General features: G+C 37.2%; 1 protein-coding gene and 1 non-coding gene across 6 annotated transcripts in view; both read right to left on the bottom strand.

Annotated features, from left to right (window-relative positions):
* The window catches only part of MYO5A (myosin VA), a 205274-nt gene that overhangs the window by 32764 nt on the left and 160489 nt on the right, over window positions 1-12021 (bottom strand). For all 5 annotated transcript variants that reach the window (XM_070797537.1, XM_070797534.1, XM_070797535.1 and 2 more), the window contains 4 exons: window positions 9791-9934; window positions 9514-9567; window positions 5688-5915; window positions 889-989 (listed from right to left, as the gene is read on the bottom strand). In XM_070797537.1, coding sequence (XP_070653638.1) covers window positions 889-989; window positions 5688-5915; window positions 9514-9567; window positions 9791-9934 — 527 coding nt within the window. The remainder of the gene's footprint in view (window positions 1-888; window positions 990-5687; window positions 5916-9513; window positions 9568-9790; window positions 9935-12021) is intronic.
* On the bottom strand, window positions 5125-5301 carry LOC139185519 (small nucleolar RNA SNORA81). Its single transcript, XR_011569098.1, has one exon. It is a non-coding gene; the product is annotated as a small nucleolar RNA SNORA81 (small nucleolar RNA).

The raw sequence follows: 12021 nt of genomic DNA, 5'->3' as shown, positions 1-12021 counted from the left end.
GTCCATAAAAGAAGGTAGTAAATACCTTATATCTTACATGGCAGTATTCTTTAGTCTGTGAAGTATTTCTGCATACCAATTCTGATATTATGCATCAAGAGACCTAGATGTACACTGATAATCTCTGTTATCATCACTGGCCAAGTTCTTTTAAGTATGTAGTCTTTTAAGTTCAGAGTTTAATAGCATGAAGGTTCTTTGGGAAGGAGGAGTGGCAGAAAGGCCGAGGACTTTCAGAAATGAGCAGTGATAATCTTAGCTACAGGGAAAGCTTTGGGGAAAGTTCAGTCATTTAGTGACTGTGCAAATCTGCACTCTCAGCCCACCCAAGACTCTTAAGACTGAGCTAAGTGCCGTTAGGATTTTCTCAGAACACTTTAGGAAACGTGACAAAAACTTGGTCTCAAATATCAAGGTCCCATCTTGGGAAGTCATGGTACCCTTCGAGAATTATATGGCCAACACGGATGTGATTCAGCTATTTCATCACTTCTCTTTACATTAAATTTCAATTACTGAAAGCTGCAGCTGCCCCTACAAACCTTCACAAATAACCATCCTGAATAACAAATGGAAGTGACTACCCAAGATAGTCCAAGCTACAGAGTAAGCAGTTGATTTTCTTTCTCAAGGCTAAGGCCCTAAAAACACAGAAATATACTCCCCTGATGTAAAGAACATTTTCCTTTCAATTTCTTATCAGTAATGCTACCGTCTTAAAATGAGATTTTAACTGGGAATATATTGGAAACTTTGGATCCCTTTTGAAGGTCAGCTGATGTCTAACAAAACAATGCATAAACATTTGTACTCGCTGTACAAGAGGCTGGCTTGAAGACTAAAGATCAACAGGATTAAACCAAAATGAATAAAGAAAGATCAACTTACCTGTTGGTTTCTTTCAAACCAATATATGCTTGTGCTATTTCGCCTTTATCTTTCATTTTCTGTACATCTTCTAAAAGTATTGTGGAATCTGTCATTGTGTTCTAAAGGGGAAAAGACATTTCCACATTAAGTGTTAACTCAAAAGCTTTGGACCACATTTAACATTTTTCTTTCTAACAGAATAGAGGGTTTATGAGTTCCACAACACACCTGCCCCACCAGAGCATCTACGCTAGCCCCAGGGTGACTACAGAGAGTGGGGCACAGGCAGTTAAGAGAACAAGGCACCTCCGTCCCTCTCTTGAGAATCCCTAACACTCTACTACAAAGATGATGTGATTTCAGAGAAAACAAAATCATTGATGGGCCATGTGTGTTTTATGCTGTGTGAAATAAATAGATAAATATCAGTATTCTTGCCTGGTTACTATTCTAATGTTTATATACACTTTTAAATATATTTATTTCTATCTATCTATCCATCCAGTGTATATAGCTTTAAAACAATAACCAGGCAAGAACACCAAGAAAGTATTCAATGGAATGTACAAAGCTGTTCTTTCTTTTACTTCTGGACTGATTATAACAAAACAAATGCCCTAAGAAATATGAAAAGTTTGACACAAAATTCATTTTTCTGTTAAAAACTCAGTACAAAAAAATTGGTGTTTAGATTATATGTTTCAGCAAAACTAAAGTTTTCTCTCACATCTTTAGATATATATAAATGGGAAGGATATAGCTCCTTGGAAGTATCTACCATCTGCTGTTATTCACTGTTTTTCACTCTGTTACGGTATAGGAATAGTATATGAGCTTTTGAGATAAACATCTGGCAGGTCAGAATAACTAATGATTTTGTATAGAAAGGACTTTTCTGCTAACATTTTCACTTCCTTTTTTTTTTCTTTTTTTGGTCTAATCTGTTTGACAACCAATATAATTTCAAAATTTTGCTTCTACTCCAGCCGCTCTCTATCTCTCCTAAACCAGGGCAAGAATAGACAATAAGAACAACTGTCCTAATAGTCTCTAAAGCATAACACCCTTTAGAATCCATGGGCCCACTCTGTTTGTCTAAATACTATATGCCTAATCCTTTAGTCAATGTTTGCTCTAAACCCAGGTCTTACAGTAAAGTGGAGATAATAGAATACACTTCAAATATTGTGATCTTAGAGACCAAGATAACTTTAATGCCAACAAGAGGCCCATAAATACTTGCTTTTGAATTCCAGTATTTATTAAAAAAAAAAAAAATCGTACTTATATGCTAATGCTGTCCTTTTGTGAGTTTATAAATTCATACTTAAAATACGATAAAAGCTATAAAGAATTTATATTCTACTGAATTTTAAAAATCTTTCACATAAACACTACATATAGCATTTAAAAAGTATTTTAGCTATGTTTTATAAATATTTTACTATACATTTGATAGAAATTTTTTTTTTCTTTTTTATGAAGGCATAAAATCTTTCTGTTCTTAAAAAGCCATACTCAGATTTTTTTTTTTTATTTGGCTGTGCTGCATGGCTTGTGGGATCTTAGTTGCCCAACCATGGATTGAACCCGTGCCCCCTGTAGTGGAAGCACAGAGTCCTAACCACTAGACTGTCAGGGAATTCCCCACACTCAGAATTTTAGTTTTAAGTAATAACTTAAAGAACCAGTATCTATATTAAATAATGCTACATGTATTCTCTGACATCTGAGAACCTATATGATGTGGTTTTGAACTTGTAGTAAATTAGGTAAGTTGATCTAGTGAGCCAGTCTAAACGAAAGATGGTATAAAGTAGCCAGTCCTTCCCTCCTCTGGTCTACCTTAGCTAAGAAACAGGTAAGTATAGGATCAGACTCAGATTACCAGCGCTAGGAAGTTCCTTACTCACTGCTCAAAGAGTTTCTGCCAAGACAGGAACCAGAAGTTCTGAAAGGGCTGCGCCATGTAGGAAAATCCCACCCTTCCCAAGAAGGGGATGCTCAGCTCCTCAGCCTCCTCCTCACCCTTGGCTGACAAACCCACAGCTGGTAGAAGTGAGAGCTTGTGCTTCTGAGTTAAGGGCTTTCCTCCCTGCTTGTGGGGGCCCACCATTACCACCACTGAGGGTCACAGAGCTGACTATGAGTTCAAAAGTCATGGAGGCCTCTCTGTGATCCAGACAGGAACCTATGACATCCATAATTTTACCACTGACTTCTCAAATAGGAAGAGGTCAAACAGGAAATTAATTTGTAAATACCAAAGTAGATTTGGTGGCCAGAAAGGATCAACTGTGTATATTGGGGGATACTTACAAACTAAAATCTAGGATTAAATAGAAGTATTTGCTAAACAATTAAAAAATTCGAATTACCTTGTCATCCTGAAAAATCACAAGTCAGCAAGCACGAAAAACAAATGGAAAAAACAACAAACTCTTAGTTCCATAAATAAATTCCATCAATGAGTCCCCATCAAAACATAAAAAAGCTAACTGTGAAAACAACCATGACTGGTTTCTCCTAAAACTAATTCTGTATGTAAACTAGTATCCATGGAACTGGCATGTGGTGGACATTAACACATATTTATGGAATGGCAACTCTTAATTCTCAGTTGAAATTCTTTTTGAGTTGTTTTGATTTTTCTAATTGTACAGTATTTGTGAGGATGTGAGAAAACAAGCCTGCTGCTCATGTACTGGGGTGAAATTCTTATCTTAGGTTTGTGAGAGTTTCAGTAATGCCTTGACAGGAGGTCATTCATTAGTCCAGGTGAAGCCTCCCAGAACACTTGCAGAGGTAGAGCAGGTAAACTAGATGTGGCTGGACTCTATCATCACCTGGCTCATGGGGTGTCACTGCCTGCAAAGGAGTTGTGAAATGTCTCTTGACTAGAAACGGAGTGGGACAAACAGCCCTGGGATTGAAAGGTCTCAGTCAGTGTCCTGTGCGTTTCTCTTAAGAGAGAAGAGGCTGATGCTATGTGTGGGCTGAGAACCTGGAGAGCAGGGACCTTGGTTAGACAGGGCCAGCCCAACAGGGGCTGGGGAGAAGTCGTCACATGGAATATGTGAGGCAGGTGAGTGAGAGTGTGTGATCCCAGAGCCACATGCTCTTGTGAGCTGAGCTGTTTTTAGGTTCCTTGGTTCATTTTTCTTTCCATTAACTTTTACTAAAGTTTCTGGTTATTACAGAATATCAGATTGTCACAGGAAACCAGACACAGGGATCCTCATTTTGGACTCTACTCCAGCTAGCATGCAGAGGGAGGCTGGTTTCTCAGAGGCTCAGTCCCCTCTGTGAGTTGTCGTTATCAAGTACGTCATGTGCCAGGTCTGGTATCTTAACCACATGCAGAACTACCATTTCTAAGAGAAGTGCTCTTGAACCTTCTAGGCATCCCATTCATTATATACTATAGGCTTCTAAAAATTGAATTATTTTGAGATACAATATTATATTAATTTCATTTATGCAACAAAGTGAGTAGATATTTTTATACCTTACAAAATGATCATGATCATTAAAATGTCTAATTACCATCTGTCACCAGAGTTATTACAGTACTATTGACTATACTCCCTATGCTATAAATTACATCCCTATGACTTATTTATAACTGGAAGTTTGTACCTCTTAATTGCCTTCACCGATTTTACCCAACACCCTACATGCCTCCTACCCTGCAATCACTAGTTTGGTCTATGAATCTGCTTCTGTTTTTAGATTTCATGTGTAAGTCATATTGTATGGCATATACTGGTCTCTGTCTGACTTACAGTCATTTTTCACATGACATGTCATGCAGCTGGGATACTTGATTGCCTAATTCTTGGTAACACTTTGCTGCATGAACATGGGCAAGGAGGAACGCAGATCAGGTTTTATGATGATTACTCGAATTCTCTCTGGTATCAAATGACAAAAAGCCCACTTCTCACCAACACACAGCAGTGTTGGATCTGAAGTTACCTGAGGGCAGGGAAGGACTCCAAAGAACCATCTATATCTCCATCCTAGGTCCCTTCTGTGGAATCACTAAATACAGTCCCTTCCATCTGGGCCCACTCCCACATTAAACAGAATTCCTTGAGGTGAGCAGAAATCATCTCCATGTCACTTCTCTTCATTGATCTCATGTACAATCTTTACATGTGTTATCTTCCCAGTTAAACAGGCTATTTTCTTTCTTTTTTTTTTTTTTCAACTTACATTCTTTAAAACCTCATTTATTAGATTGGTCTAATGACATATTGCACCAAATCTTAAGACAAAGGACACTGGACATTAAGAAAGAGGTCCACCCCAGTCTTTACAATCTAGTGCAGTTCCTCTTCTTCTTGTGTAATACTCTGCTAGCATTATTACAAAAACCAAGGCTATCTTGGTTTCTGTAATTTTAGCACAGTGCTTATACAAGAAGGTATAAACAGGCTATTTTCAACAAATAATTTAAAATTGTATTTAATGGCTTCCCACAGCAAGGTAATTTATGGATTTTTGTACTTAACAGAATTGTATTTCTGATTAAAATTTATTGTGGTCAGATTACTATAAAAATATTCATTTTAAAAGCCCTTTGTTAATGAGTGAGAGGTGAAACTTTGAGAAGCAGTTGGGATTTTACTTGCTTCTTGCTCAGTCTAATTGGTATTTGCAACAGTTTTTAAACAATGTTGAGTTTCTTTTTTTCAAACGATGATATCCTCAATTAGACTAAATACACTTAGGTTTCCTTCACATAAATTGGAGGGAAAGAACAGGAAGAGGCCAGTCCCCAACACCCACCTTTGCCACTTGCTCATGCTCACCTTGGGTTGTATGGCTTCCTTCTGGCTCACCAGCTGAGACCTCAGGATGAGGACTTCCTCCTTGCGGACATCAAGCTCCTCACTCACAGACGTCAGCTGCTCCATGAGGACACGGTAGGCTGGCGCGCCTGGGGCAGTCACCTCAGGGGCACTTTTCTCACTGAGGGCCTTTCGTAACTCATTTAGCTCATTTTTCAGTTTTTTGTTTTCTGACTCTAGTTCTTGACGCTGTAGGATGAGACAAAGAATGGTTCATCACCATCTTCCTCAGCTTTACATAGGATTACTTACCTTTCCCCAGGAAAGCAGAAGAATTCTGCTGGAAAAGACCACCAGAGCCACCCTAGGGAATGGTTCCCCTGGGAACTCAGCTCTGCAAATTCAGAAAGTCAACATCAAGTGGAACTGAGCAAGGTGAATGATACTTTGCTTCATCAACCCAGGTTTCAGAATCAAATTTGTTCCAGGTCTGCCCAGGGTATGTTCACAGGCCTGAAGAGAATGCTGAGTCCTTAGGTATGAGTTTGGGTAAGTACTAAGAAGCTCAGGTTTTCTTTATGTGTAAATACAAGTGCAAGTATAAGGGTCCAACTGTCAGGTTACTTCTAATGAATGGTTCAAATGAGCAGATCCCTGAAATGTTGAGTAGCATCCTCTTATCTCTGTTGTAAAGCGGACGAGAAAAACCACTGGAATTTTAGGCTTCTAATTTCTAATTAAGAAATTATATGACATGTAAGCTAATAAAATTCTCTATAGTGTTTCAATAACAACAAACAATATATTTTTGAAACTTCTTTCCTGTGTGACAAGCTTGTGAAGGTGCTGGCAGAAACCTTGAGATGTGGAAGGAGAGGATGGGCCACCTCCTCCCTCAGCCATCCAGATGGACACACACATCCTTCACCATCTCCACACTGTCACAGACCACCTTCACCATCTCCACACTGTCACAGACCACCAGCCATCCTCATGTCACCAGTTAGCACTGCCCTTGGCACGCTCTGCTCCAACAATGGCAACAGGAGCCCAGAATAGAGTTCTGATGCTAAACTGTTTACTGACACTAAAATACAAAGGGGATAGGATACTGGGTGGGAAATAGTGAAGCAAGCAGGCATCAAAAGTACCATGCTGATTTATTTAGCATTACAATAATGAAAGCGAGACCCTTCCATACAAACATAAAACATTTTATTGTTTCTTCCAGAGAAGCAATTTTAGGTTTGTAGCACCAAATTAGACCTTTCAATATGTCACACTAAGACTATCTGAAGACCTTTTTTTTTCTGCTTTAAGAATTTATAACCTTTTCTTTCATGGATTAGTTCATTCTTATGTGTAAATGAATGCTCCTTCCTATCCCCAGTATCCCACCGAAGTAATCAGATTCATATTTCTGTTTCTGCAACAGAAAAAATATGAATGTCTCTACTTCAACACCTAAGCTCCGATGCCATGTTTCCCAAACTTTAACGTGCATCAGAATCACCTAGAGGGTGGAGGGCTTTAGATTTGGTGTGACGCCCACAGATTCGCTTTTCCATCAAGTTTCCAGGTGTTGTTGACGCAGATGGCCCAGGGACCACATTTTGGAAACACAGCTCTAACACTTTGGAACTTTGTGATCTGGGCTTCATTTTTAACATACTACAGAGAATGTCTCTCCTTGTCAATTTTTTTGTGAAAGGCAGGCAGAAGCAGAAGATTTGGAGATCAGATTCCTATCCCTGTTCCTTTGGCCTGTCCCATCCCATCCCATCTGATTCCTGTCTTGCATAACCCATATCATGATTTGGTTTTCTAGGCAAAGAGTATAAAAGACAAAGGAGAATAATGGAGATGACCCTTTGCTGCCACCCTTTTCTTTTTCCACAAACATAAAAATGTACTACCCTAGTAGTACTTTCACTGGGGGAGCAAAATATTTAATTATGTTATAATTTAGAAAGGCTAAAAAAGGTCCTATGGGGTATTTAAACAGTAAATATCATATTTTGGGGGTGAAAATTAGTTTTCAAACAAGTTGTGATGGGAACCTAGCATGTTTCCTATTGTTTGGCAATCTGGATTCAAGATCAGACTTTACCAACTGATAGTAAATCTCTTCACTGTTCTAAGGCCTCAGTTAATTGATCTTATAAAGGATATAAAAATTATCTCAGAAGTGTGACAATGACTAAACAAGATAAGGTAAAGGAAAAACATTTCAAATTGTAAGGTAAATATAAGGTATTATCAGTTAAGTGTTTAGAATCACTCTTAGTGTCTTCAGGGGAAGGAGTTGAACAAGGCATTGTGGGTTTGGGCGGGTAGAGGACAGGCACTCTCCACACCACGATGCCATACAGCCTGGAGAGGAGGCACTTGTCAGGGCTCTGGACTGTGGGAAGCAGCAATCCACACAGAACAGGGGCCTCTTAATGTGCATAGATTATGTTCTAAATCACAGTAATAGGAAATAATTTATCAGGACTAGATTTGCATAATATTACTAAAAACAAAAAAAAATTCATGATTGTTTAGAGAGACCTCAGGAGTTCTCAAGTATATGTAAATGTCTACTGTTAAATATTTTGTGGCTTTTCTAATTTTTAGTTTTGCTTGGTTATAATTATGAACCTTATTGCAATTTTCCAGCTATTTTAAACCATAATTTTCAAAAGCAGAAAAAAAGTTTAAAAACTGGCATGATCGGAAAACATCAAGAATAATAAATCTAAGGCTAATAAATTAATTAATAACCTAGGGAACTTTTGGAGCTGGTGGTGACTTGACAGCTGACAATCTGATAGCTCAGACTTCTAGGGGCTCAAGATTTTGATTCTGGAAAGCAAAGGAAGGAGCCAGGTGGTGCACAGCCAGCTCGGAATCAAGCAATGGGACAGTTTCCCCTCTGGGCTTCATCTCTGTGTTACCCAAGATGCTCTGTATTTTAGGAACTAATGTGCCTAACCAGGGCCTTTTCCTGTGTTCGTGCGCTCTAGAACACACAGTGGCAGCTTATCTCCATCTAGTAAGACTCTGCCTTGAACCACTAAGAAGATAGAGTTCTCCACCTCCATCCCCTTCCCTCCAACTGTTCTTTAAAATGTTAGACTATGTTTCTTCTCTGTAAACAAATATCTGTCTTTCACTGCAAACACATAGTTTCAGTGGGATGTGACGGTTAGAGCATGGGGTTTGGAGTCAGAGACACCAACATTCAAAGTCCGCTCCTGTCAGTTTCTAGTGGGGTTATCTTAGGAAGTTACGTATACTTCTTAGTGTCGATTTCTTCATCTATAAAATGGGAATTAAAATGCTTACTTGCAGGATTGTTGTTAAAAACTAAGGCTGATGTATAAAGTGCCTGTATTTTAAAATGATGAAGATAATGACAGCAGCCAACGTATGTTGTGTCTTTACTATGTGCTCAGCACTATTCTACACAGTTTTCATGAATTTCTTCATATAATCCTCATGAAAGTCCTATAAGATAAATATTATCATTGTTCCCACTGTATACATGAGATAACTGAGGATTATTTGCATACAGCCATAGAGTGGGGGATCCAGCATTTGAACCCAAGCAGTCTGACACCAGGGTCCATGTCCTTTACTACTTTCCACAGCCTCCAAAGGCAGCTACTGCTTAGGCTGAAATCTAGCTTCTGTGAAAGAGAACTTTAAAAAGGTAACAATGCAAGGCCAGAAATAATGCCTGCAAAGAGCTTAAGCTAGGGCCTCAGGTACCACCAAGGATGTTCTCTGAGAGAAAGAGGCTCTGAATGGGTTTCTTGCCAAAACAAGATATTCAAAGTCTTGACCAGACACTTCCCATTACCTTGAGTGACTCATATTCCAGTTCTGCACCTCTAATCTGTGGTCTTTCTTCTTCCTAGGGAAAAACATAAAGTTAAGAACTTTATAAATAAGTAGTTATATTTTAATTGTTAATTTTTACTCAGAATATTACCTAGCTCTGCAGAAAACAGTAAAGAGAATTTAGCCCTCACTTGAAGGAAATCCTACTTGATTAAAGTACTTCTAGCCTAAGTTCCCATTAAAGAGACCACAGAACCCAGTTTGCCATGGCCCCAGGGTGGGAGAGCTCTGCTCACCTTTGCCTTGCTGCGGAGCACCTGCTCCTCCTTGCGGTCCAGCTCATCCTGCATCACCTGCTTCTCCTGCTCCAGCTCTGTGACCCGCTTCTGGAGCTTGAGGAACAATGACATGTCCAGAGGCACCTTCTTCTCACTTGGCTCCTAAACTCCAGAAATTATAAGATGGTCAAGATGATTCATAAGATGTAAAATCTGATGAGAAAATGATGAGCAGCTCGATAGAAAAATAGTCAAACTTATAGGAGAAATATAAATGGCCAAAGAGTACATGAATAGCACATCCAACGAGCTAATAAATGGAGAAATGCAAATTAAACAACAGTGAGGTACCACTTTCCTCCATCATATTGATAAAGACTAACAGTGTCTTACATGATGTTGGTGGAAGTATAAGTAGGCCCTTTAGAAGAGAAAGTGAGCTGTATTCATTAAAATTTAAATCTGTATATCCATTAAACTAGCAATCTATGTTTAAGAATTAATTCTACAAAAATATTTACACAAGTACACAAAAATATCAATATAAAAGATGTTCACTGTAGTATTTTTGTAATCACAAAACCTGAAAAGACTCCAAATACTGGTCAATAGGAGACCTACTTAAATAAATTCTGGTATAATCAAACTATGAGATATTTACAGCTGTTAAAAACAATGAAGTAGATCTACACAAGTAGATAAATATGTTCTAGATAAAAGTATTAAGTGAAATATACAACTTGCAGGATAGTATCTATATTGTGATCTAATTTTTCTTAAAAAAAAAAAAAATACACGTGACTTTTAAATATACCAAGCCCATGGCATACAACAATCTAAAAGGCCATCATGGTTATCTTAGAAAATGTGAGGTACTGTGGGAAAGTTTTATTTTCAGTTTCATACATTTCTATATTTGAATTGTGTACAATAAGCATGTACTACTTTTATAATTAGGAAAAATGATTTTTGAAAAGGTGAAATGCTAGTATAAATATATTGAGATCATACAGAGAGAAAACAAAAAAACCAAAACATATATAACCCTTAATAAACTAAAAGATAACCCAGTAGCATTTAAAAGTATGTCAACTGGTTCCAAAACAGAATCACAGGAAGAACTACCAGGTTAAATAAAGATACACTAATTCAAGACAAGCAAAAAGAAGTAATTAACCATCATGGAAATTCTGAGAATGTCATAATTGTTTTACCTCATTTACTTTGTGTTTGAATTTTTAATGAGTTAAGAGAAAGAATTGTATCATTAGACTCAGTGCAGAAGATAAAGAGTCTCTTTTCGTCAGAGAGAAAAAGAATGGTAAGAACAATTTATTTATTTAATTAAATAATCAAAGTATAATTATTAATTATAACAAATATAATTAAGTGTTATATTAATAATTAATAAGTATAATTATCAACCTTTCCCTTCTCCAGGGGATTTTCCCAACCCAGGGACCGAACCCAGATCTCCCACATTGCAGGTGGATTCTTTACCAACTGAGCCACAAGGGAAGCCCTCTTAATTGATCAGCAAATCTTACATTTCCAAATGTCAATTTTTAAAAAAAAAGTTTTTTCTTGATATAAAAGCAAAATAAGTTTTCATAGAAAATTTAGGAAATAAGAAAAGTACAAGAATGAGAACTGTAAGTATAACCTCATATGCAGAGAAAACTCATAATTTTTGTCCAGTCTTTTTTCTATAAATTTATAGAACAGGAAAAATATTTCATCATAATTTTGTACCATCTTAAAAACTTGGCATTCATTATAACTGTTTCCCAAATTTATAATATGATACTTGAAAGCATAATTTTTGATGGCTGTATTAAAATGTATACCATCATTTGCTTCATCATCATGTTACAGATGAGCACTTAAGTTATTTCTAATTTTTGTACTGAAATATACTAAAGTAAACATCCTAGTATATAAATATCTAAACATTAATGCTTTAATGTCTATTAGGCCTGTTTATACTTCCATCAGTAACCACCACCTTGCCTGGAGCAGCAACGACTGTTATATCATTAAAAAAAAATTGGCTCATTTGAAATACCAATAGTGGTATTTCATTATTGTTTTAACTTATATTTCTTTGCCATTTAATGAGGTTGAATAATTTTTATATTCATTAGCTATCTTTGATCTTTTGTGAATTCCTAGTAGTGCCAAGTTCAGCATCATTTTAGTTCTAGAAAAAAACAAACACCTAAGAAGAATCAAGTAAACCAAGAAGTGGG

This window comes from Bos indicus, chromosome 10 (assembly GCF_029378745.1).
Source record: "Bos indicus isolate NIAB-ARS_2022 breed Sahiwal x Tharparkar chromosome 10, NIAB-ARS_B.indTharparkar_mat_pri_1.0, whole genome shotgun sequence".
Lineage (NCBI taxonomy): Eukaryota > Metazoa > Chordata > Mammalia > Artiodactyla > Bovidae > Bos > Bos indicus.
Note: the sequence above shows the minus strand (reverse complement) of the source record. Positions and strands in the feature narration are given on the sequence as shown.